Source organism: Dermacentor albipictus, chromosome 8, assembly GCF_038994185.2.
Source record: "Dermacentor albipictus isolate Rhodes 1998 colony chromosome 8, USDA_Dalb.pri_finalv2, whole genome shotgun sequence".
Classification (NCBI taxonomy): Eukaryota; Metazoa; Arthropoda; class Arachnida; order Ixodida; family Ixodidae; genus Dermacentor; species Dermacentor albipictus.
In genome coordinates this window covers 4,801,704-4,829,594 of record NC_091828.1, presented here as the reverse complement: position 1 = coordinate 4,829,594, position 27,891 = coordinate 4,801,704, and the positions used below count along the sequence as shown (strand labels likewise).

General features: G+C 43.9%; 1 protein-coding gene across 1 annotated transcript in view; it reads right to left on the bottom strand.

The window, feature by feature from the left end:
* Nucleotides 1-27,562, bottom strand: part of LOC135910445 (uncharacterized) — a 71,745-nt gene extending 44,183 nt beyond the window's left edge. Inside the window, exons 1-3 of the mRNA XM_070523231.1 lie at nt 27,493-27,562; nt 12,134-13,860; nt 1,982-2,083 (exon numbers count right to left, since the gene is read on the bottom strand). Of these exons, the coding sequence (XP_070379332.1) occupies nt 1,982-2,083; nt 12,134-12,247 (216 nt within the window). The 5' untranslated portion in view covers nt 12,248-13,860; nt 27,493-27,562. The remainder of the gene's footprint in view (nt 1-1,981; nt 2,084-12,133; nt 13,861-27,492) is intronic.
* Between the last annotated feature and the right edge of the window lie 329 nt (nt 27,563-27,891).

Below are 27,891 nucleotides of genomic sequence, written 5' to 3'. Positions count from 1 at the left end.
TTTCAAGTGAAGGTTGCACCTGGCACACTTGCGTTGGGCATCATGTTTGTGTGCCCATACATGCATACTCCATCCGTGATGAACCGTTGCCTTGCGTTATGGCCAGTGTCATGTGATTCCTGTACGTAATTGTGGTTTTAAACTATACATCTATGAAACTTCTGATCAGCATCGTAGTACTTTTCCTTCTACGTGGGCACCGCCTTTCCGCTGCAATACCCACTTCGCATCCACGATAGATGCTGCAGCCAGTAAAATAGAGTTTGAGGTTAAGGTTCCTAAACTGCTTTCATTCCAGGAAACCCCAATCAAAGTTTAAGTTCTTCAGAGCACGAGTTATATGCATCTTCTAATATAAGGCTGTTTTCTGCATGCCATGAATTGTAGGATTTTTGCTGTTTACATCAATGTCCACCTGATAAAAAAGGATGGTGAATCAAAACTTACGGTCATGATACTAGTTATTAATGGGGATGGATTACCCTACGGACTAAGAGTGCTGCAGCCCCAGGCCCCTGACAGCCAAGGGGCCGTATGAGAAAACAGTTTTCTTTAATTGAAATATATTGCTTGTGTGCAGTAGAATAAAACGTGGGAACAAATGTATTTGGATCACGAACATGAGGCTAGTCGGGATGCATAACATTTTGTAGAGGAAGCAAAGCAATTAGAATAGCATAGACTCATGTACTTAAACTAAGCAACAATCAGCACGGTACATAAAAGAAGAAAACAATATAAAAAAATCTTGATAATACAAAAGGTATGAATGAAGATTTGCAAGGGAAATGCACGAGAAAAAATAAAAAGGCAAGCAGCGAATATAATTGAACAGTTTTAACTTTTTCTCCGAAGGTTAGCTGCATGTTTACATATGTGGGCCGAACGCTATCTTCGACTACTGCAACACTTCAAATTTTCCGGTTACCATACAAAATATGGGCTTTGGAACCAGGAATATTTTTAAGTGCACTGCATGTAGAGGGTCCCCATTCAGTCAAACTCTTCGCGGATAGTTGGAACTCGTTAACGTTGCTATATAACCATTACAGGAGTTTTAAATGCAGTAATTAGGGAATCAGTAAAATATTTACTTCTTTAAAGGGCAGCGTTCTGTTTGTATGGTAATGCGAGAAAGTCATAATGCTGACAGCCCTGTTTTGGTTGAATAACTGGCTCCATGCATGAATGACCCATAGATGCAACACAATACGACAAACGAATGCGGAACAGGCTCAATTAAATGTTCTCGAAGGGTTCCTATATCAACAAAATTTCAGCCCTTTAGCGGAATGCAACAAGCATTGTTCAATTTTTTGCAAAGGTTATCAATCTGAGGTATACACTGAAACGACTAATCTAATACAACCTCGTGGTGAGCCCCCTCAGCAATTTCAAAAACTTCCTTGCCGTGGCATCGTCCAAAATTTTACTCATATTATTAAAGTTGTAAAGTGCCTTCCAGGCAGTTCTTTAAAACGGTATAATGGTAGCTTGGGAAACGTATCATAACTGTTTCAATTCCTACTGCTCCGCTCGTAGTTTAGTCAAAAATGAATATTTTTCCCAAGACCTTCCTTCACTACTCAAACCTGATCCTAGAAATTTCTGGCTAATTTTGTCTCCTGAACGCCACACTAATGACATCTCGTTACACAATGAAAACAATATTCCTATTCCTAATAGTGAGTGCGCACAAGTTTTCAATATTATTCTCATCCGTATTCACGAAAGAAAGTGCAGTGGAAAGTACTCATAGAGCCCCACTGTGGAAGAAGAGACTGGACTTCAAGCTTATAGGCTCGATAATAGTAGCTGCGACATCACCTGCTATAAAAAAATCACCTGATAAATAAAATGCAATTCTTTGTGGGTCTTTTGTTACTATAAGTTGGTGACCCGGACGTGATAACTCATCACAACTGTATACGTCCACGAAGTTTCTTCTTGGGACGAGGCCATTGCCCTGGCCATTGCTTACCCCGGGTGCCAGACGGTGTTGTGCGATTCCCGAAGTGCAGTGCGGAATTATGCAAAGGCCAAAGTGTGTGGTGAGGCTGTGCGCGTTCTGTGCTCGGCTGACCTGCAACGACAGAATTGGTATGTTAGAATCAAGTGGTTCCCGGCGCACGCGGGCAACGATGCGTCCGAGAAGCACGATAACCACAACGAGACGGCACACGCAGTGGCGCGAGCGTTAACCAACCGCGCCGCTGCAACCGACCGTCTAACGTGGTATAGTGCCAAGGACCGCATGACGATGTTCAACGAACTTACACAGTTCCACCACCTGGCTCGAAGGACTTTCCCACCCCCGCACCCGGGGCTGAGCCGAGCGGAGGCGCTGCTGTTCAGACAATTGCAAACTGGTTCTTTACCCACCCCAGTGTTAATGACTCATCTATACCCTAAATTATATGTGAGTGATGTGTGCCGCGTGTGCCAGCGGGAGAGGGCCACCCTGACGCACATCCTATGGGATTGCACCAAGTTCCCCAGTGAGGCTTCGACAAGTACAACGATTCCGCCGCGACTCGTGGCTGCGGCGGAATGCTACGACCACGAAAGCCAAACCTGGGCCATCCAACGGGTCTCGGCGGCTCTTGAAAGACAAATGCCGAGCGAAACCGACGGAACGTTGCCCCTCAGGGCGACCGACCGCGGGAGTAACACGCGCTGGCGTTCAGTGGAGACAACCGGCTGAGAAGACGTCTGGGCCCGATTCACGGCGCCATTTAGTCATGGTGTCGTTCTGCAGGCGACTACATGAAGTTGTCTCTCTCTCTCTCTCTCTTGAAGCCATGGAACCAGCCGCCGAACAATGTCATCTTGAAGAAAACGGAACATGTTCCGTCGCCGTGCTGAAACGTCTCCATTTCTGGCCATCGGACTGTCAATTCTGGTTTGCCCACATCATGACGCAGTTTCGCCGTCGAGGAGTCACATCTCAGACGGCCAAGTAGGACAACGTCATGAGTGCGTTTAACCCGACCGCTGCACCTTTGGTGCGCGACATTCTGCTAGCTCATCCGCCCCATGACCGGTATGACACCCATAACCGGCAGTTACTACAGCGCACTACCGTCTGAGTAGCGACTGATTCAGCAGCTCCTTTCATCGGAGGAAATTGGTGACAGAAAACTATCTGAGCTGCTTCGCCGCATGACACAAATCCTGGGAACCAGCCCATCATCAGCAGACTCGAAAATCCTTCAGGAGCTCTTCTTCCAGCGTCTACCGAACCAGGTACACATGATTTTATGTGGCTCACCTACCATGACGTCTGTCGAGGCCTTAGCGATGATGGCAGACCAGATTGTGGATTTGTTCTTTCCTGTGTTTCCATCCGCTGTTGACCGTTGTTGTGCACCCATTGCGACACAACCCCAGGTACAGCAGCACTTTGACGAACCAGATAGTTCAAGCACGCACCTTGCTGCAGATGTATAGGAGCGGACTAACCAGTTGACTGCCTTATGATTTTGGGTGAAAAACCATCAGCAGTGGCATTGCTCACATGATCAAAGCGTGTCATGTCCTCCGTTTCCCTTTCTTCGTTGGTATCGCGCCAGATATTACACTCGCGCAGGCCAGTGCCGCCTACCTTGCGAGTTTCCGGGAAACGGTCGGGCCAGTCACTGATTACGGCTAGTAGATTACGGCTACACCAAACCGTCTCTTCTACGTCACCGACCGTGTCACGAAACTTCGCTATCTTGTACCCACTGGTGCGGAAATTTGTGTAATTCCCCCTACTTTTCAAGACCACATAAGACATCGCCATGACACGTCTTTTCACACTGCCGTCAACGGTTATAACATTAAAACGTATGACCGGATATCTGTTAACTTAGACCTTGGTATGCGGCAACGTTTTCGATGGTTATTCACTGTCGCTGACGTCCGCAGGCCGAGCATCGGCGCTGATTTTCTGTGGAGGTTTAACCTTCTCATCTACCTTCGCAACTGCCTCCTTCTTGACACCTCAACAAATCTGTCCGTACAAAGTATCACAACATCTGCACCAAATATGCGTCTCGTAAAAGCACACACCCTGGTACCGAAACAGTGGTCCACCGTCTTGCTGGAATTTCCAGACCTGTTCAAACCACTCTCGCCAGATTGTTCAGTAGTGAACATCACGCACCACATTGTGACTAAAGGACCACCAGCATAGGCCCTACCTCACCGCTTAGCACCAGACTCTCTGAAAATTGCAAAGCAAGAATTCGAATTCAGGCCGAGTTGGGATTCCTTCGTCCTGCCGCTAGCCCTTCGTCGTCTGCTTTACACATGGTGCCCAAGAAGACGGGTGATTGGCAGCTGTGTGGCGATATGCCGCGCCTTAAACTAAGTGACCATTCCCGATAGGTACCGTGCACACAACACCCACGGTTTCACTGCCTCGCTTCATGGTTGCTGATTATTTAGCATTTAGCAAAGTGGATATAGTAAATGCTTACCATCAGATTCGTGTTGAGCCTTCCGACATTCCTAAAACCGCAGTCATTACCCCTTTTGGCACGTTTGAATACGTGGGCATGCCATTAGGCCTCCGTAGTGCTGCTCAAACATTTCAGCGATTCCTCGATTAAGTACTCCGAGGTCTGACTTGTTGCTTCGTCTATTTAGACGACATTCTTATATTCAGTCGCTCTGCTGTAGAACACGAATCTTACCTACGTACGGTGTTGGAATGCCTCCATCAACATGGCCTGGTTCTAAACTTCTTGAAGAGTGAGTTCGCGTTGGTTCTCCAGATTTTCTGGGCCAAGCATGGCACCCAACCTGTTCCGTCCCGCCTCCAATCCATCAAAGATTCCCACGTCCGTCTTCTACCAAGCAATTACGGGCATTTCTGGGCCTCATCAATTACTATCGCCGTTTCATTCCTCACTGTGCTTCAATTTTGCAGCCTCTGCACATTCTACACTCTGGCACACCATGGCACGTCTATATCATGGACTAATGCTGCTGAATCTGCATTTATCTCTACCAAGAGCGCCCTTGCTATCACTGCTCTACTGGCACACAGGCAACGAGACGTTCTAATGTCCGTCTTAGTAGACCCCCCTGACATAGCTGTTAGCACCATGTTTCAACAGCTGCTTGGCAAGACATGTCAGCTGATATCTTTCTGTTCAAGGAAGCTGACACCGCGAGAAATCCTTTACAGCACTTTCGGTCGCAAATTGCTCGGACTGTACTTCGCAGTGCGCCACTTCCCTCACAACCTCGAAGGGCGTCAGTTCTTTATTCTCAACGACCACAAACAGCTCATTTCTGCTATTATCTGCAAAGGTATTTGCACACTCCCCGCACAATTCGCGAGCTTGTATATCTCTCGGACTTCATCACTGATATTTGCACATCAGTGGTGCCGATAATAACGTCGCTGACGCTCAGTCCCGGATGCATATAAATGGAAGCCGAGTAAATTGTTCCGGCATTGAGTTTGCCCACCTTGCTACCGCTCAACGCACAGACCGTGAGCTTCAAACACTCCGGAGTGCCAATGATTTTCTGCGCTTCGAAGGTATCTTACTGCTTGGCTGCAACGTCACAGTAATATGGGACATGTCTACGGGTCATCCTACACCGTACGTTCCACAAGAATTCTGGCAGCAAGGTTTTGACGCACTACAATCCTTATCGCACCCTTGGGTACGTGCCACACAACGTCTGGTCACTTCCCGCTATAGGTGACCACGTATGAGCGCTGACGTCCGCTGCTGGTCATGGGCATGCATACAGTGCCAGCGCGCCAACGTCAGTCGACACACTATGAGCGCGCCTGGTCATTTCCCACCACCAGACATTCGTTTCGGCCAGGTTGAGACGGATATCGTTGGTCCGCGACCACCGTCCTCGAACCAACGGTACATACTCACTTGTATCGACCGCTTCACACGCTGGCCTGAAGTAATGCCTCTGTCTCAGTATAATTGCAGCGCCTGCAGCCCAGGCCAACTCAAATACCTGGATTTCTTGTTACGGCGTACCCCGCACCATAATGACAGAAAGGGGAAGACAATTTGACTCGTCCCCCTTTCAACCTCTCTCCCATCTTTGTTTGTAGTGCGCATACGAACGACAGCTTATTACACAAGTTCCATTGGATTGGTAGAACGCTTCCATGGTCAACTAAAAGCAGCACTTCGTGCCCATGACTCTGATTCCATGGGCAAAGTGCCTGCATTTGGTTATACTAGGGCGTCGCACAGCTATGAAAGCAGATGCACAGTGCTCCTCAGCAGAAGTCGTTTTCGGCACGGCACTTCGCGTTTATGGTGAGTTCCAGGTTAGTTGTGTAGGCTCATACCGCAGAGATGAAAGGGGTGTTGTGGTGCCGTGCCCACTGACTTTGATTGCCTTAGCGTACGAGTGTTACTATATGCAAAAATTGTCAATTCATGCCTTGTAGAATTGAATCCGGGTCCCCCGAATGCTAATATGCTCCAGACACTGATAAAGGGCCAGAAGGCTATTAGGGATGATTTGGCAGAGCTTAAAAAGCGGTCAGAAGACGCCAAAAAATGTCAATTCTATCTCGACCCGAATGGCCAACCTAGAAACAAATGTCGGAACAATAGCACAAAAAGTAGACAATTGTGAAATCTTTACCAATTCTGCGGAAAGACTTCAACAAACACTCATATTTCAACAGGCAAACCTAGTAGAGCCAGAAGATCAGAGTCGGAGGCCTAATCTTGTGGTTTTCGGCATAGATGACTGCGCAAACTAAACTGCGGCTGATCTGCGGCATATTGTAATCAAGGAAGTGTTCGATGAATGGGCGTGGCGTAAAGTGTTTATCGGTTGCTAGAATACATAGCTTGGGAAAACATGCTGGAAAGCGACTTGTTTTTCAAAATTATATGGAACAACAAGAAGTGCTACGCAACTGCACGAAGCATAAGGGAACGCAGATTCTCGTGCAAAATTACGTGACTGTTTAAACACTAATTAAACGAAAACTGTTAGTGCCATAGTGCCAAAGCTGAAGAACAAGGCACGAAGGTCGCATTGGTGAAGGATAAACTTCGCATCGATTGCCAGTTCTACGCATGGGATGACGTTTCAAACACATGTGTTGTTTTCCAATCTGGGAAAGATGTTACACAAAAAACGTCGTAGCTTTTACGGTTTAAATCTACGAATCATTGTGTGCTCTTTTTTAACGCCAGAAGAATTCTCAACAAAGTGGAAAAACTAGAAATAGTATTGCTTCTGACTTATTACAGTCATGTAGTTGCTATCACTGAGACGTGGATGCGTGATGGCGTACGCGATGATGGAATTATTCGCCCGGCTATCAGATGCACAGGCGTGCTCGGGGCACACGCGGCGGAGGAGTTGCTGTAATTTCTAAACTAGGTATTGATGTATGTTTGCTGAACCAGACTCCTGATCACCAAAGCCTGTTTCTGAGTGTCACTGGTAATGCTTTCACATTTATGCTTTGTGTTCTTTATAACGCCCCTCAAATGTCAGAATCGTTTCTTGAACAACTTTACGACCATCTTCTTCTAAACCGCCCAGGACATGTAGTTATTACAGGGGATTTCAACCTTCCAGCTTTTAAATGGGATAAATTAGTTTACTGACAATCTAAATAGAGTGATCTTTAGACACAATGCTAACTTTGAAGCTTGATCAAATTGTCTGTGAACCTATGCGCAAAGTGCTGTCTTGGGCTTATTTTTTGTAAGTGATATGTTTTTAAATGGCATTATTAGGACTTAGTATGGTGTGTGAGATCATATTTATTGTTTTTTTCTAGTCTCATCGAAGGTCTGCAAGGCATTCGAGTGCTAATTTAGAGAGCATTAAAGACATTGATCGTGCTGATATTACATCAGTAACAGATTACTTAGTGCACTGAACCACACAGTAAGCATGATGATGTTGGTGCCCTGTGGGCACGATTTAAGAACACGATCATGTTCTCGATTGACCAATATTTCAATTCCGGAATATGTAAGAACCGTAAAAATCTATGGATCTCTACGGATGCGATCCATATTAAACGTAGATTCAATCGACGTAGGAAGCTTGAGACGTAACAGCTGAGTTGTTTAATGAATTGCAAATAAATTTGCAACTAAAGTAAATGAAGCGTGGATACATTACTATCAAGTCACTCTGCCTGCATTCATTAAAGATGATCCTGCAAAATTTTTGAGATTTTTGGGTCAAAGAAATGAAATGGTGCATAAAATAATCTTAACGGGAAATTCTAAACTGACGGCATAATACTATCGCAGGTTTTTAATATACATTTTCAGAGCGTTTTCTCTCCGTCAAGTGCCTATGTACCCCAATACCTTATCCTTAATGATATGGTCATTGTTATCGTCAAAAAAGAAGGTGTCTTAATTATGTTGAGGATGTTGAACACCAAAAAGAGTACAGGATGAGATCCATAATGCAAGAAGGGGATAAGACGTGCAGACACGGACACAGGAGAAGTGGACAAAACGAACGCCGACTATAAACTGAAGGAAGCACTGAGTGCGAAAAAAAGGAAAGGAGAAAAAACTAATATTCGCAGGCTCTGGAATGGTAGCATTGTCATTTTCATTTCACTTTATTTCAGCATTCTTTTTTTACAGCAGAAAAAGAATGCTAGGGCAGGAACAAAAAGCTGCAAAAGAGAAGCTTGACTAGGTCCTTGCCACTTTTCTTGGCAACAGGCACATATTCATACATACATTCAAAGTACATATAATATGCATATACACAAACCCATACCAGAAAACTTCATGTTAGTTTGTAAATGAGAGAGAGAAAAAAAAGAAAAAAAGGGAAAAAAAGGAAAAAGACTAGAAAAAAGACAAGTACATTTATAGTATTTTCTCGAACAATTTTTCTTTAAACATTGTTACAACATTCATTTTTCAGAAACTTGCCATGGTAACTCATACAGCCACTTATAAGGGTATAATTTACTACAGCAACATGCTTTCGTACAAGGGATACTCAAGTAATATAAGCAAAATACTGTTATATAAGTCATTTTAATCAAATTGCTCGACCGTTTGTGTCACCTGTTCCACGCAAATGCACTGTATTCTGAAAGTTGTGCTGTCAACGTTCGCTTAGAAATATCATTTAGGGTTCTATCAACAATCTGTAAGGCGTTTAGTAACTTGGGGACGCGATATTCTAATCTAGTAAAGCCATAATTTGTTCTTGAAAATTGCAGTAGCCAAACATAATTTTGCCTCATATTGTACGGTACATGTGTGGGGAAAGTTAATTTGCATATATCTAAGACAAATGTGTTCTTGTATAGAAGACTGTTTTTGTACTTTAAAACAAGGTTTGTTTCGTGCGAGTGTTGTACGAGAATCAGATTAAGGGAGCGAAATATTGCAGCTGTATTAGCATCGTAAGAGGCATTCAAACTATTGCGAACGGCTTTTTTCTTGCAGGACTAGTAAACTGTGAAGATTTGTTCGGGAAGAGGTTCCCCCATACGAGATTGCAATAATTTATATGAGGAGCAAGAAGGCTGTTGTAGATTAAAAGTTTAATTTTAGGAGGTAAAACGCCTGAATTTGCATAGTATGCCACAAGCCCTGGCCAAAGACGTTGAAACTCGGGCAACGTGATCATCCCCCAATAAATGCTCAATAAAAACTACTCCTAGAGTCTTTACTTTTTTTACAAGCTCTTTCCTCTCCGTACCAAGCGTTAACATTATGTTTCTATCAATTTTTTTCTGCGGTAGCGCAAACACAATAGCTTTTGTTTTCGTACTATTTATTTCTAACGTGTTAGTTTTACTCCATTAAGGCAAACTACTCAGGGTGTCATTTGCCAGGTTCGAAAGGTAAAGCCAGACTAGTTGACAGGAAAAACAAACTGCTGTCATCGGCATCAATTATGAAGCGTGTTTTTTTGCTTATATGAACAATGCCATTTATGTAGATGTTGAACAGTGTTGGCCCAAGAATGCTGCCCTGCGGAACTCCTTGCAACATTTATTGAAGAGTTGATCGGTGGCATTTAATTGAGACGCACTTCTTTCTATGTCTTAAATATGACTATATGTGCTAATGGAGTGCCGCGATACCCATGATGTCGTAATTTATCAAATAAAATTAAATGGTAAATCCGGTCGAGCGCTTTAGAAAAGTCAATAATATACCCCTATTATCTTTTTATCTTCAAAACCGTTAAGAAGGAATTCTTTTTGTGACAGTAAAGCAAGCTCTGTCGACATTCCTTTCCGAAAACCAAACTGTTGCTTGGATAGGATAGAATGTTTCTCGTAAAATGATGTAACCCTCTTACAGATAATTTTTTATAGTCCTTTTGAAATTACAAGTAATACTGAAACTGGTCGGTCATTTGAGAATTCATTTTTGTTCCCCGATTTAAACAGTACAGTAACTTTGGTACGTCGCATTGCTTGGGGAAAGACTCCAGCAGATAAAGCAATATTGAATATATGAATGAGGACAGGTGACAGAAGATCGAGCAGAAATTTAATGGGTGTTATTTGCAGCTCACCAATATCACGCGCAATGCTGTTTTTCAGGGTAATGAAAGTTAAGAAAACCTGTTCCGGAAACGTTTGCTCAAGAAAGGCTGAATGTGTATTGGGTAGTACACCCGATAACTCAATTGCTGTTTCGTTGTAATTGCTTGAGACTAGAGAAGTAAAGTAGGAGCCATTAGAGCTGTTTGCTAGCTCTTCGCCCCTTAACGATTTACCACCCACAGTAACTTCCAACTCATCTTCACGGTCTGGTCTTAAAAGCTTGTTAAGTTCACGCCGGACTGTTTCGCTTCGACTATTTGTTTGATTAAACCGATGTTCAAAGTATGCACGTTTTGTGTTTTTCAAAAGTTTAGTTACACCATTGCGGCATTTCTTGAATGCTGCGAGATCACTAATGGCCTTTGTTTTCACGAATTGAGCATATAATGAATTTTTCTCGCGAATAATTTTGAGACACTCATTTGTAACCCATGCCTTGCGTATTTTAGTGGACCTTCTTACTTGTTTAAACGGAAAACATCAAGTATATGCTTCCTTCAGAATGCTTATAAACGTATTGTAAGAGTTGTTTGCATCAGTTACTTCAAGCATGGAGCTCCAGTTTATATTTTCTATTCTCGTGCGAAATTCCCCGAATGTTTTGCCGATGATTTCTTGTACGAGAAATGTATCAGTGTGATGTGTATCTTCAAAACAGTGAATAAAACGGTAGAACATATAGACTGGTAAATGGTCACCTAAACTAGTGACAATCACCACCTGAATCTGTACAATCTTCAGAAGAATTTGTTATAAGTACATCTATCAAACTATCAGAGAGATGGCCGATGCGTGTAGGTTCAGTAATAACATTAGTACAGTGATATGACTCGAGAATCATTCGCAATTCAAAAGATTTCGGTGTCTGGCGTAAAATATTGATCTTTAAGTCTCCTCCCATAGCAAAACACAGTTTGTCGACTGACACAAAGCTGAATATTTTTTTCCAAAAAAGAAAAAAAAGTGTTGGTGTTTCCATCTGGTGGGCGGTATACAATGACACACACATTTTCTACACTGCAGTGCTACAAATTCATAATCTTCGTTTGCTATGGAAAATTCGTCGAGCAAGCTGCACGATAAGCGCTCTGACACAAGCTGCAACACGCCGCCACCGCGTCAACAAGGTCTGTTGACAAAGAAGGTGTTATAACGAGGCAGGCGCATAACTTCGTTTTCAGATGCATACCATGTCTCGGTAATCATGAGAACTTGAAAATGAAAAGAAAATTCATTGAAAAGTGTAGTGAGCCGGTCATGCTTAGCACATGCAGATTGCGCATTGCAGTGTAGAAAGGTAATGCAATCACTGTATTTAGGGGTAACAGCATTGCTGGGTGCTGGGGCCCGTCTGTCCGATGTAACATATACCACAGTGCAGGCGGATCCGATACACTATGTTTTTTTTTTTGTGGAATGAATGAATTTATTCTTCTGTGTGATAATACAACCTCTTTGGGCCGAGATGCAGCGACGGGTATTTTGTACAGATTGCCTAATTTTTCATCGGCAGAGAAGACAACCTTGACGTTAAAATCGTGAAAAAATTGCAACTGTACATTACTGTTTGGGCAGCCTTACCCGAGATTCCCCAAATATTCCTCCATAAAGTTTCAGGAGCAGCCCACAAGCAGGATATGAAAAGGAAGAAGACAGAGGCCGCCAGCATTTTACACCAGAACATAATTGCTCCATCAAGAAATGGAGCAGAATCGCACGTTTGTATTTGTTGTTATCACTTTCTTGGCACTCAGGAGCAAGAGGGTCCAATACTCTTATGCACAATGCGTCTAAGGGGACATGCACAATGGTTTAAAAAATTACTTTTTACAAAGATGAAAGTAATAGTGGGTTTCGCTTCAAGAAGTGGCATTTGTTTTGCCCCAGGAATAATGTTAATAATTATTCAGCCATGTTTCTAATTACTGGTTTTCTTATCTATAAATCATTTAAGAAACCTTAGGTAACGTTTGGAAAGACAAGTTGTTATAAATGAAAACACCTATTTTGTGTCCAGAATACTTGGACAACATGCCTGATGCAAAACAAGCCGAAAGCAATGTAATTAGTGCACCTGCATCATGACATACTCGCACTGAGAGCAAGCGTTAGGCCATCTACTTCTCAACTCTTTTTACGGATGCAATGTGCACATTATTGAAACAGTTGGCTCATGTGAAATCAGAATATTTTTAAAATGTACGTGACTCGTTTATTTATTTTTTGTCTGTGCTATTGTGTTTAGCAGCGAGTTAATGTGCACCTGAAAGGGATATACACCCAAAAGTCATCAAGTTATTGTAAAGCACTCTAGACAGGAAGCTTCGATATCAGTCGCATCGTGCTGAAATCACACGCCAGCAATGCACTTTCAATGTGGTTCACTTCAACTTTCTTCCATGCCCTCTTTGTTGTTATACCAAACGCCTTATGTATGTCATGATTCAGTGGATAGCTTTTATTCAGGAGACTATGCGAAATCGTTTTCAAAAATTTGAAATACTTGGGAATGTAAGCAAATTCTGCTAAACACAAAATTACTTCTTCACATAATTTATAGAAGTGGCCACTTAATCTGCTTCGACAGTTTGTTCGCAAAGCCTACCTTATTGAAATAAAAAATGCGAACGAGAATCTACAAGAAATGTTGTACGCTACTATTGGTCCATAGACGACGATTTCTCGTCGACTGAACCAGTTCTCATCAACTGTAGGATTTCTCCACGACTGAAAGAATTCTCGTGAACTGCAAAATTTCTCGTCGACTGAACGATTTCTCGTACTACAGTTGTGTATGAGATTGCATTCTTGCCAATGAACGAGATTCTTATACATCATGAACGTGTTTGTTTCTACGAGCTGAGTGCATACAAGATGAACGACCTTGTAAAAACCTGCAAGAGAATGAACGCTAAAAAATAATGGCACTTCCTTTACATATTTACTATAATATTTCAAGTACAATTATTATAAGTGGTACTACATGCATGGTCATTTGTGCTGACCTTACTGCAGTGTTGTCTTGCTGTAATGGTTTGTTCGCAACTCTACGGTAAACAGTACTTTTGAGAGGAAAAGTGAGATCAAGTAAGGGCTTGTATTTGTAAATAAAAGAGTATATTTACAGAGGCTTTTTTGCACAGCCATTCAACTTTTCATTAATAGTAGTGACCTCTGAATTTAAGCAACAGCATGTTATACATCACACAAGTGTTGTTTATCAGACCTTCCAATGGTACTTTGACACAACCAGTCTGCTGACAGATGACCATTGGATTGTGTTCCTTGAGTGAGAGCATGCAGGGCCCCTGAAAAAGTAAAGAAAAGCCCAAAATTTATTTTCTGGTATGCAATGAGATAGCGCATAGGCAAAATCAGTTTTGCCTACATTCACACAGGTAAGAGTGCTCCAGAGTTCAGAACAAAAAGGATACTTAACGAAGTTTAGTAAACGTAAGTGGTTTCCTGCAATGCTTATGACTTCTAAAGGAACATGCATTACTGTGGTAAAATAACGTGTCACATCAGCAGGCCACTGGAACAAGTTATCACCGTAAAAAAATAAAGACAAACACTGTTTGAACAACAATTACTTGTATTGAAGCAACAGAAGTAACAAGCTTACAATGTAATTTTAAAAAGGAGCAAAACAGGTCGAGGGGTCTAAGTTACATGGAGACTACCCGTCCGCCAACAACATAAGAACCATGGTGGCGTAGTGGCTTTGACATTGCATTGCTAAGCCAAATGGCGGAAAATAAAATCTCGGCCATAATGCCCGCATTTAGATGAAAGCAAAATGCAAAAACATAGGGTACACTGGGCGCACATTAAAGAACCGTGAGCATCTAAAATTAATCCTGAGTCCCCCACTAAAGCATCCCTCCTAATCATATTGTGGTTCTGGCAGATAAAACTCCAGAATTTCATGTACTTTGGGCAAATAGCATATCCGTAAATAAAAATGCTTATGGAGAGTCGTCTGACAGCAGCTATATTTAACAAAATTTCATGCTTTATATAACAAGAAATTGTGAGATGATTTGAGCAAACATCTATTTATAGGAAACTTATTCCCAGGTAGCACAAAAGAGATACAGAACGTTTTTATATCGTTTATTTGAGACAAAATAAACGCTTTATAGAAGCAACGAGTAAGAAAACTTCGTTGGTAAAGTGTCGTATATGCCTGCGAATATCCAGCGTAATTTCTTTTTCCAGACGATCTAGAACAGCTCTTCAAAACGGATTCGTATAGCTGGCCTTGAAATAAAGCATATTAAGCGAGCATATCACAAACCAACACTTTATTGCAAAAATAGTACTTATGCAAAGTTTGAGGAAAATATATGAGAAATGAAAGGTCAATCGAATTAAAAGCACATCAAGAATCACTAAAGCTACCAGAAAAAATTCTTAATGAACTAGAAATTGATCAACAATAGCTAGAACATGCAGAAACGAAATTCGTAAGTACGCATACAATGACGAATAGCAAGAACGCGAAGTCTGCTAAAGTTCCTTATTTTGCACAGTAAAGAGCACATGCTATCAGATGACGAGACTAGAGTTTAGAAAGTGATATCACAGAAACTGCAAGAAGCAGAATGAAAATGCCAAATTTAATCGCATGGTATCTGCCTACAAGCTCTGTTACCAATATTCTAGGACCTTGAAAAGAACACAGAAAGGAATAACGACATACGATCAAAAATCAGCCCTGTGATCAAAACGAAACAATGGCCCCATGTTAAGCTTGAAAATATTGCCTGTACGGTACATCAAATATGCAATGGTGCGAGAAATAAACGAACCTTAAAACTAAAACACAATCTCGTGAATGATCGTAAAGAACACTCAAATAAGGAAATCTGTGTAACAAGTGACCAATACTGTAATGCTGAGTACGATAAAACTGAGAAACGTTGTGCATTTCTAAAAAACAGTGTGCTATTTCATCTGTCAGCCCCTTCCTTGATTTTAAAGTAATTATAGTACTTTAGTGCACTATAAATGAATGTGCACACCTTTTTACTACAAAATTGTATAAACCTGGAAATTTCGCTGCCGCGACGGCCGCATTTCGTACTTACTCAATGCGAAAACACACATGTACTTAGATTCAGGTGCATGTTAAAGAACCCCAGGTGGTGCAAATTTCCGGAGTCCCCCACTACGCCGTGCCTCATAATGAGATAGTGGTTTTAGCACGTAAAACCCCATAATTGAATGTTTTGAGCCTGGAAATTACCTGGAATGCACAAGAAGCTGCGCTTCAGTAACCAAGGGAGCAATGGTCATAATAAATACAAATCCGTTTACATAAACAGCATTGTACAAAAGGCACATATGTACCACTCTCGCAAAAACAGGCATAAGTTCGCAATGAATCATCTGCAAACACATGAATACATTAGTACACCTTGCACGCATCCCCAGTCTCCTAAATAAATAAAACAAATTGGCTCGCCCTCCCGGCCCTGCAAAAGTGGATGTCCAGTGAATCTATTTAACACTACTGCTACAATTTCTGTGGGGTATGCAGTGCTTTACTGCTTTAGAGTGGTGGTAATTTTGACAGCACGCCGCCGCCCGTAGCGGTGCTGCAACAACACTGCAATCAGGTGCTAGGCTGGTTATGCCATAAACGCAAGGCTAGGGACGTCACTACCCACGTCGCAAGCTGTCATCGCCGAGGCAGCTTGCGCTGCAGTAATCGCTATCGGGAAACGTCGGCAGGGAGCACTACGCACTTCGCATTGTTACCAGGCATGCTTTATCAATTAAGTCACTCTTATGCTTGTTTTGAGCTTGTTCTTTATGAAAGGTACGCTCTTCTATATGTTGCATCCGTGCTTCCAAACAATGTATGCAATCTGCGCTTCATTCTGCCGAATCCTCTGCCTTAGGGGGGTACGAGCCATCGCTTCTGGTCCTGCACTGCTGCCGCAATCGGCCCACATTTTCGGTAATGCACACGGACACAAAAAATGCCGACCAAGTAGGGGCTAACAGCTTCCCTGTCAAAAGCACTTTGAATGACGAAAACATTTCACCCATGTAGCCCCGAGCCAATGCTTTACCAGTTCATCCTTTTCCCCATCCAAAAATATTTGGCGCAGAGTCCAGGCAGAGTTCCATTGATGAACAGCTTGGGAGAACACCACTTTGTACTTTGCAGTTCCGCTGGAAATGGCACTGCCGTACATGATGGTACTTGAAATGTCTTCAATGTATACACACTTACCGCCTTGGACAGGTATGTGCCGATATTTGCACAGGTGCTTCATTTCGTCAAAGTGGACACGACATTTTGCAGTACGCTGGTAGTGTAAATCTTTTGAATGCAGGTGCAGTGGCTTCACCAGTGCGACTTGCCCACATACTATCTCTGACACATGTATGCGCTCACTGTACACTTGGTAGTACTGAACTTTGCGTGTTCCCACTCGGTGTGCTTGCCAGATAAGTGGGCAGGCCTCACACTCAAATTTTTGCAGCTTCTAATGAAACATATCATATAGCAGCACACTTAAGCTACAATGTTAAAGATATGCTCAATTTATGACTCATCAAAGTAGCATGACCACAAAATATGCAACTGCAACGCTGTATCCAGATCGTAAATATGAACATAACCAATGTTAACTGTAAAATTGTATTACTGAAATTGTTTTGACTAGGCTGTTCAATGAAATGGGCACATGATGAGTAAATTTCACATTAGGTATATTAAGCATTTTATCTATGTAGTGACAATGTGAATTGCGTTCACTCGCCCTTCCTGTGCTAGCAATCTGATTGCTTGCATTCCTTAAACGATTTGGAGGACGTCCTTAAAGTCAGATGAGGAAAGATGGCCCGATGTATAGACGCTTATTATCCCACCCTTTTAGCAGGGGACAATGTGTTGGCGCCAGCGGTTTTTATGTCACCTGTCATCAGCTTACTATCATTCAAAACATCACGCTAAGCTACCAGGCGTTAGTCCGATATAGCTGCATTTATTGGCACACTGTCGCCTTGTAATCACATGGACAACTAAGACCTCTAGGTAGGGACAAATATATGCAATCAATCGCGCACAAATCCCTTCCACAATACAAGGCTAGAATTTCTGTGCAAATAACCCATATTTCCTCAAACAGCTGTCCACACGTCAGTTACAAGCACTCTCGTGAGGTACCCTTCTAAGAGCCCCATCGCTAAGCCCCTAGGGATTACTCATCGCATCGCCATTAGAAGAGTGCCATTAGACAGCGCGTTTCCCTCTAGCACCGGCACACGGCAGCGCCCGAGTCCCCCCGTCGAATGAGAAGTCACGGCGTCGCTCCTAGTCTTCGGGGCGCGTGAAAGTGTGTTCGGTGTGGAGAAGTGGTTCACTGTTGATATGCTCCTGTTAACTCTGCTTGCAAATTGCGTGAGAGTGCTTTACGCTTCAGTTTCCTTGCAGAAGTTCGCCCACGATATATCAGTTTGTTTAGTGTGCTTCATTGAAGAGTGCTACATGTCTGGTGGAAGTGCGGGGTATGATTTTCAGTCCCCAGTTCATAAGAGAGCGGAGCACCGACCCTCAGCGAGGGGAATCCAGATAACTGACTCCAGTACACCAGCGCACAAACCGCTGCCTCCGAGGAGACCCGCCCGAGTTCGGTCTGCCGGTTGCTGCAGCAGTTCACGTCACAGTTACCAGTGACGGTGCAACCATGACCAGCCCGGTGGCGTCGTCTCAGCTCATCTTGTACCCACCACGCACGCCCGAGTTCTTCCACGGTGATACGTTCGAAGATGTGGAGGATTGGTGAGGACACTTCAAGCGAGTCACAGATTTCCACGGCTGGAACAAGGCAAGAAAACTTCGAAACGTGCACTTCGCGTTAGAAGAGTCAGCAGCATGGCAGAATTTCTGAGACAGCTGCTTACCACGTATGCCAGCACCGACAGGCGAGAGAAGGCAGAGCACGCTCTTCGAGCCAGAAACAAGCGCACTAACGAGAGTGCTAGTAACTGGCATGTGGAGAGCTCTCTGCTGCATTACGTGGCAATATTACATTAACTCCAAGCAGCAAGGCCTATGTATTTTTACCCATCAACTTTTTTAATGAACCGACATCCCTAAATGCCTAAGAGGTTTCTCCGTTTGACGTATGCTTGGAAAATTCGTTGCACAAGGACCAAGAACAGCGGATGCTCTATTGCACGAAGTACACGAACGGCGCACATATCGAAAAACCCACGGTAGCGTTTCCGAAACTCCGCGCGCACACATAACATACGCATGAACTCGGCGGCTACCGAGTTCACGGCCGCACAGCGCGGAGACCGGCACCAGTCACAAACAGCAAAGATAGTGACTACCTGGATTAACAGGATATTTTACGGCAAGGAGATTCACGACTGACGAGCACAGTATCGACAAGTGAGTTATGCATAGTATATGCGGTATCCGATCACGAACTACAGAAACTATAACAAGGACAAAGCTTTAGAACCAGCAGAAGATACTGATAGAGTACCGAGGTGTTGAAGAAAATCGAATTCAGCGGTCTCATATCGGACACAAAGTTCCTCTTCTGACCATGACATACCAGTCACGAGTGATAAAAGGGGCCAAAATAAAATCGAAATTGGATCGCATGCGATAACAGCACGGTGTGGTTCATACAATAATATGCGAGTACGCTGTAGGCCAGGGCAACAATATACGACGGGCACATGACCCTATGTCTTGGGCTACCGTACTCGTGATGCACATTAACAAAGAGCCCGTTCGTCAGTTCTCTTGCCTGCAACATTTTTGCTAAACGGAAGAGTGAAATACCCCAGTGACTGGTGCCTAGAGGCCATTGGTAATGTGCGCATAATTGGCATTCCCGCCTCTCTTCGCATCCTGCAAAACTTGCTAGTTTCATGCATGAGGCCGATCCCGATACCAGGCACCAAAAAGCAACATTTCGTTTCCAAGTTCCATCTTAATACTGCTCTTAATACCTTAATTACAACGCCACTGAAAAGGCCCTCACATAGCCATAGCGACATGACAATGAGCTTAAAGAGCAAATTAGTACCCTCCACTCTGCGCTCTCGAATGAATAACTCAGCTGCTCTTCAAATTATTATCATACAAACAAATCGCTAAGATGCAGCGGTGGCGGAGAGGTAGAACACCCGCCTCGCGTGCAAGAGGTCCGTGGTTCGAATCCCGGTGCCGGCAATTGTCCACCGGATAAAAAAATATCCGCGTGTTGATAAAATAGCACAAACAGGCCTGGAGTGTGGCCTGATCCCGGTGACCAGAACCGGTAAAGCACTCCCTCACCAGAGCAGGATTGGCCACCCTGGTGCAGTACTTGGCCACAACCTCCTATTAACACAACAATCAAACCCCGGCCCCTCAGTCCCCAGCAGCTGCGAAGCAACTGACCACGGCGGCGGTCAGGCCTGCGATGCAGCAGAGGGTGCTAAGAATCACTGGCTCCGCACAGGCCGCCATTGGAATATGAACCTGGCAACGTTTAACGCAAGAACGTTATCTAGTGAGGCGAGTCTAGCAGTGCTATTGGAGGAATTAGAGGGCAGTAAATGGGATATACTAGGGCTCAGTGAAGCTAGGAGGCCAAAAGAAACATATACAGTGCTAAATAGCGGGCACGTCCTGTGCTACCGGGGCTTAGCGCAGAGAACTAGGAGTCGGATTCCTGGTTAATAAGTATATAGCTGGTAACATACATGAATTCTATAGCATTACCGAGAGTGTGGCAGGTCTTGTTGTGAAACTTAATAAGAGGTACAAAATGAAGATTGTACAGGTGTACGCCCCTACATCCAGTCATGATGACCAGGAAGTCGAAAGCTTCTATGAAGACGTGGAATCCGCGATGGGTAGAGTGCAGACTAAATACACTATACTAATGGGCGACCTTAATGCTAAGGTAGGCAATAAGCAGGCTGGTGACAAGGCAGTGGGGGAATATGGCATAGGCACTACGAATAGCAGGGGAGAGTTATTAGTAGAGTTTGCGGAACAGAATATTATGAGGATAATGAATACCTTCTTCCGCAAGCGGGATAGCCGAAAGTGGACGTGGAGGAGCCCGAACGGCGAGACTAGAAATGAAATAGACCTCATACTCTGCGCTAACCCTGGCATCATACAAGATGTGGACGTGCTCGGCAAGGTGCGCTGCAGTGACCACAGGATGGTAAGAACTCGAATTAGCCAAGACCTGAGGAGGGAATGGAAGAAACTGGCACATAAGAAGCCGATCAATGAGTTAGCGGTAAGAGGGATAATAAAGGAATTCCAGATCAAGCTACATAACAGGTATTCAGCTTTAACTCAGGAGTGTTGAAGCAATGAACGACAATCTTGTGGGCATCATTAAGGAGTGCGCAATGGAAGTCGGTGGTAACTCCGTTAGGCAGGATACCAGCAAACTATCGCAGGAGGCGAAAGATCTGATCAAGAAATGCCATTGTATGAAAGCACCTAACCCTACAGCTAGAATAGAACTGGCAGAACTTTCGAAGTTTATCAACAAGCGTAAGACAGCTGACATAAGGAAGTATAATATGGATAGAATTGAACATGCTTTCAGGAACGGAAGGAGCCAAAAAACAGTGAAGAAGAAACTATGAATTGGCAAGAATAAGATGTATGCGTTAAGAGACAAAGCCGGCAATATCATTATTATTACGCATGAGATAGTTCAAGTGGCTGAGGAGTTCTATAGAGATTTATACAGTACCAGTGGCACCCACGACGATAATGGAAGAGAAAATAGCCTAGAGGAATTTGAAATCCCGAAGGTAACGCCGGAAGAAGTAAAGAAAGCCTTAAGAGATATGCAAAGGGGGAAGGCAGCTGGGGAGTATCAGGTAACAGCAGATTTGTTGAAGGATGGTGGACAGATTGTTCTAGAGAAACTGGCCACCCTGTATACGGAATGCCTCATGACCTCGAGTGTACCGGAATCTTGGAAGAACGCTAACATAATCCTAATCCATCAGAAAGGGGACGCCAAAGACTTACAAAATTATAGACCGATCAGCTTACTGTCCGTTGCCTACAAAGTATTTACTAAGGTAATTGCAAATAGAATCAGGAACACCTTAGACTTCTGTCAACCAAAGGACCAGGCAAGATTCCGTAAATGCTACTGAACAATAGACCATATTCACACTATCCTTCAAGTGATATAGAAATGTGCAGAATATAACCAACCCTTATATATAGCTTTCATTGATTACGAGAAAGCTTTTGATTCAGTCGAAACCTCAGCAGTCATGGAGGCATTACGGAATCAGGGTGTAGATGAGCCATATGTAAAAATGCTGGAAAATATCTATAGCGGCTCCACAGCCACCGTAGACCTCCATAAAGAAAGCAACAAAATTCCAATAAAGAAAGGCGTCAAGCAGGGAGATACGATATCTCCAATGCTATTCACAGCGCGTTTACAGGACGTATTCAGAGACCTGGATGGGGAAGAATTGGGGATAAGAGGTTATGGAGAATACCTTGGTAACTTACAATTCGCTGATGATATTGCTTTGCTTAGTAACTCAGGGGGCCAATTGCAATGCATGCTCACTGACCTGGAGAGGCAAAGCAGAAGAGTGGGTCTAAAAATTAATCTGCAGGAAACCAAAGTAATGCTTAACAGTCTCGGGAGAGAACAGCAATTTGCAATAGGCAGCGAGGCACTCGAAGTCGTAAGGGAATACATCTGCTTAGGGCAGGTAGTGATGGCGGATCCGGATCATGAGACGGAAATATTCAGAAGAATAAGAATGGGCTGGGGTGCGTTAGTCAGGTATTCCCAAATCATGAATAGCAGGTTGCCATTATCCCTCAAGTGAAAAGTATATAATAGCTGTGTCTTTCCAGTACTCACCTACGGGGCAGAAACCTGGAGGCTTACGAAAAGGGTTCTATTCAAATTAAGGACGACGCAACGAGCTATGGAAAGAAGAATGATAGGTGTAACGTTAAAGGATAAGAAAAAAGCAGATTAGGTGAGGGAACAAACGCGAGTTAATGACATCTCAGTTGAAATCAAGAAAACGAAATGGGCATGGGCAGGACATGTAATGAGGAGGGAAGATAACCGATGGTCATTAAGGGTTACGGACTGGATCCCAAGGGAAGGGAACCGTAGCAGGGGGCGGCAGAAAGTTAGGTGGGCGGATGAGATTAAGAAGTTCGCAGGGATGGCATGGCCACAATTAATACATGACCGGGGTTGTTGGAGAAGTATGGGAGAGGCATTTGCCCTGCAGTGGGCGTAACCAGGCTGATGGTGATGATGATGATGATGAAACAAATCGCTTCACACGCAGTGGGAAGTAAGGCGGATGCGCAATACTTGCTTAACAACGGACAGCGCAACCGAAAACAGTGAGAAAGAGACGACTGTCCGAACGAGCACATTTGCGGAACTATGCACAGCCCACTTCACAGGGAAGCCACAGCGGCAGCCACGGCAGCCTTGGCCACACAATTGGTCATGTGACCGATGTGACGACGGCATCATATCGGCACCATGCGTAATGTTGGATTGTGTTGACAGGCTGTTGAAGCACCGTGGTGTGAGCGCTTGCGTGTTCGGATCGGCGTGTCGTGCGCGTTGTGCGCTTCTGTGTAGCGACTGTGAATCATGTCACGCAGAGCCAGACGCCACCCTCTCCCTTTGTTCTTTCGTGCTCTGGCGCTGGCTCGCTTGCTCTGTATGCCGCTCAGACTCAAAGCAGAGCAGTGAGCTGGCCGTTCCTGTTGTGCATTTTTCAGGCGTTTGATTTCGCACGCCGTCAGTGCCACATCATTGGGGTTAGACGATCGGCGCGTCTGACCATGCGTGATCACACCAAGCTATGCGTCTAAGCGTGCCGATACCATACCGATGAGTCCCATGAATATTAAAGCGAATAGCTTACTGTCTCTGGCTGTTTTTATGCTTGTTAAGAGGTCAGTGGTAGGTCGTAAGTACTGTTGATGTGCAATGAACACGTTCGTTCATTCTTTTCTTCTCTCGCCAACTATATTTCGCCCACTCTTTCTCGTTCTTTCGTTCGCTCGCTCGTTCGGGCTATTCGCTTGTACTGACATTCTGCTACGGTGGTTTCTGCACATTATTTCTGTATACATTGTGCTCACAGTAGAATTCCCCCCCAACGCTTTCTGCAAAGCACCGTTCCGACAGTGACGGATGTACCGATGCATTCCTTCGGTGCCATCGAAAGTGATGTTCGCTGTTTAAGTCAATCCCTTTATTCAGGCTTAATATAGAATAAGCCTTATAAATACACCGCATTAGAAGGCTGACAAAATGGAACAGGGGAAGTATTAACATGCCATCGCTAAAATACATCTGATTGTGTAAGAAACTGTAAAAAACGCGTAAGATGTAGAGAAATGAATTAGGTTGGGCACTGCGCTCAGTGCGTAGCAGCTCTTTGAATTTTGCGGCGTATCCTTCAGTGCCTACGTGCGATGGCTAGTTGTTCAATTCTATGATAGTGTGCGGTATGAATACATTTGCAAGACGATGAGAGTGACACATCGATTGTTTCAGATTTGCACTAGTGGTCATGAGAAAAAAATTACTGCAGGGCACTGAAAGAAATTGTCAGAAAGAATTGAATGGTGAGAAGGTTTATGATAAAGCCAAAGCTATTGAAGTAGAGAATGCGCGTACAGAATCATCACTCACACCCGCATGGTCTATTGACTGGCAGCACTCCTGCGAAGTCGATGTAGACCGGTTGTCCGCGTCGCAAGGAGCGGCTTCAATGTTACTGCACTCGCGCACTATTCCTTCGTGGCCTGTTGCGGTGTCAACTTCGTTTGCAATCGTTTGCCTTTTCTGACGTGATGTCAACACCAAAAAATGCTTCCTTTTCCCTAGCCGAACTCATGCTTATGGAGGGGGAATAGACCAGCAATTGACACGAGTGCCTCTTGATAAATGAATACAGTGGACTCTCGTTAAACGGAACCTCAAGGGACCAGGAAAATATGTTCCGTTTATCAGGAGTTTCGTTTAGAGAGAGAAGGTTCAGGATTTCGCAATCCGTTCCAGACTGCTTGGTCCCGACGAGGCAGGCGTGCGCGCAATCGGCAGTCTCCGCTGAAGCGGATCTCAGATGCAAAATCTAGGTAATAAAGAGGATGGTAGGCTATGGGCACTAACTTTATTGCACAAAAGCGGTAAGCAATGAATCTTTTTTCAGAGCACCACTAAAATTAAAAAAAAATCTCGATAGTCCACTTATTCCGCGGAAATCAGTGATAACTGCGATTTACTGGCTTGTAAAAAAGGATTTTATGTTTGCTTGTTTGAGCTCTCGCAACCGTTTTCTTTGAGGGCCAAAGCGTGACATCTCGAAAGCCTGCCGCAGCTTATCCTCGTCCTGAAGTATCCTCGTGAGGCTGCTCTTGGGGACGGCGTGCTTCGTCGCAAGCGCTGTTTTTGTGAAGCGACCACTCCCGAAGTCGTTGATTATCTCCATCTTCCTTTCCAACGTAAGGACATTGTGAGGTCGCTTCTGCGCTGCCATCAGGTGCTGACTTCGCGACGAAATGTCGCAGACAACGCTAAACAGCGGATGTAAGGCTTAAGTCAAACAACAGCAAGCGCACCGTTAGAAAGCAAGCGATGCGGTTACATTGTGCGAGAAAGAAGTAGGGGAGACAGTGATCCGTACCGCGATGGGGTTCTGTGTGAACGTCAAGTAGCGGTATCGAGTCTATTTTCAGTTCCGTTTATACGGTGGTCTGAAAATTTGAGTTCCGATTAACGGGATTTTTTTACATTGCCTTAATGCAAAACCAACCAACTGCGAGGCGTTCGTTCCGTTTAAGCGTTGATTCCGTTTAACCGATTTCCGTTTATCGAGATTCTACTGTAATTCTCCCGCCAAGAACGGTGCCTTCGAAAACCAAGCACGCTAACTGAACAGATACGGCCAGACTTATCAAAATGTTCTCGAAACGTATTCACGCCTCGTTTTTAAGCTATCCTGCTTGCGACCTTTTCAATGCGTCGAGTTTGTTCAAACATCTGTTTGAGACGTTCAATCCATTAATACGACCTTTGGAGACTTAATGTGCTACCTGGGTTGCCATCAGTTTTATATGGCCCATTCTGCCTTATTTGCTTTTTCACATAATTATGTGTGCAGTGCAGGTGCTCACCACACCAAAAAGAATATGGCACCACTCCTTTAAGTCCATGGTTTTGTTTAAGTGACAGCACAAGTTAGCTTTGTAATTGTCAAGCTATGCAAATGATTTTCACACTTCTTGACATCATGGACACCTGGGCAGGATCACTAGTCACACTGGACATTTTTTCATCTGTTGTCCACAAAATGATTCCGATAAAGACATAAACCTGAGTTTGCAATTATTGATGCATCCTGTTTCATAGTGATGAATTTAGGGTGACTGAGCCAAGTGAAGCCAACACAGCTCCTGTTCTGGAGGGTTAAGTTCGTGGTCTTGCCTCAGAAAGAGCTTACTGTTAGCAACTTCCATGGCGCAGGTCACTGTTGTCAGGGTTGGGGGAATTGCCACAGTGTTGATTCCTTTGTGCAGAATGGGAGTTGCAGGTTTAGTGGGCTTGTAGGAAGACAACCTCAAGATAACTTCGTGGTTTCAACGGGCTCTTGTGGCTTTAAAACATCAAGTTTTCTTGTGGCTGTCTGCACAGGTGGTCCTTTAGTGTCGCCGTGACATTGACATTTAGCTGTATGTTACAGAAGACACAAGTAATGACCTGCTATAGTTCGCTCCTTGCGAAGAACGCTCGAGTTTCGAAGCCCTTGATCTTCTGTCAGCACTGACAGAAGATCAAGGCTTCGAAAGACTTGCTAGCAGTAATTTCTTCCCAGCTAGCCGAAGTATCTTGATACATCACGCTGGCACTACCGATGCCCTAAAATTCAAACTTTTTGGCGTAAGAGTCTTCGCTTTGCAAGCCTGTTTGAAGGAAAAGTGGCACTTATAGATTTTTTTTCTCTATGCGAAAGAGACGAACCAGTAAGTCTCGGTTACAATGTTCTGTCAATAAGTTCCGTAGAAAGTGTTGCCAAAGGTTCGACGAAAATTTGTTTATTCATGTAACATGCTTTGTGAAGTTACGCTCACTGACCAAGTAAGGGATTATGATCACGTTAAAGAAGAGACGAATTTTCGTCAAACCTTTACCTCCTACTCAACTCAACAGAACATGTAACCAAGATGCGCCAGTTAATTTCAGTTACATCTAGAACAGCCACCTGCGAGTGCCACCTTTTCTTCAACCACACTCGCAAAACCCAGAGTCCCATCTTGAAAAGACATCAGTAGCATCAGCTTGGGGCCTCAGAATAGTTCAGCAAGCTGACAAGAAATTACTGACAGCACAAGTATGCCAGCAAAAAATGAAGGGCATCAAAGCTGATTTTTTTTTTCACAATGTGCCAACTAAACGGTCATTGTTCACGACTTTCGGAATGCATAACTTCATGGCAACTTGATGCCGATGCTAAGGAAGCACTACTGTAGACAGTTGCAAGAAAGAAACTTTTGCCCTAAGGCAAATGCACCTACTCAAAGCATAGAAGTTATGTTTAACATGTCTTCCTAAAACAACACTGAACTATCTACGCCTACATACTTACCTACACTGAACTGCACAACTACCTGCTGTTTTGGGCAAGGGAACAAACATTAAAACGGGTGCGTTGCCTGACTATATGAGAGTCATTTGTGCCGTGAACGGTGCCATTAGTAAACTTCCTTCCGAAGATTAGACCCGCACCTGGACTGTTAGTGCACTCTACAAATTGTAGAAGCACATCCCATAAGCTTGTCTGCTTTAGTATGAGCAAAAAAACTGTATGGGGCTTCGAAAACCGTCGACATGATGCATGCAAACCCAAACCAACAAACCTACCTTGTTCAGTGCTGAGAAAAGTAGCCTCATGTCGTCTTTTCCTGCAATTCTTCCTCGGCATGGCAGAAGCTTTCTTTGCTGTGTAGGCATGTAAATAAGGAAGAGGCGTGCATCGCTACCTGTGAAAGAAAGCATGCAAAAAAAGAGTGTGTTGAGGACAGAGGTGTCGATGGGTATTAAATATTGTTGTCGTGCAGTAGACACTGTCGGAAAAAGAGGCCAATGTATAAATGACTGGATTTGCAACCATGTTAACTTGATGCTGAGGTCATTTGGCGGTCAGTTGGTAGTTCACAGCTCACTTGTATTATTTTGTTTGAAAACTGTGCAACTGTGGCTAGGTATAAGGACCATAGGGCTGGCAAAATTTGTAAGGATGCCCTTATATGTGTGATAGGG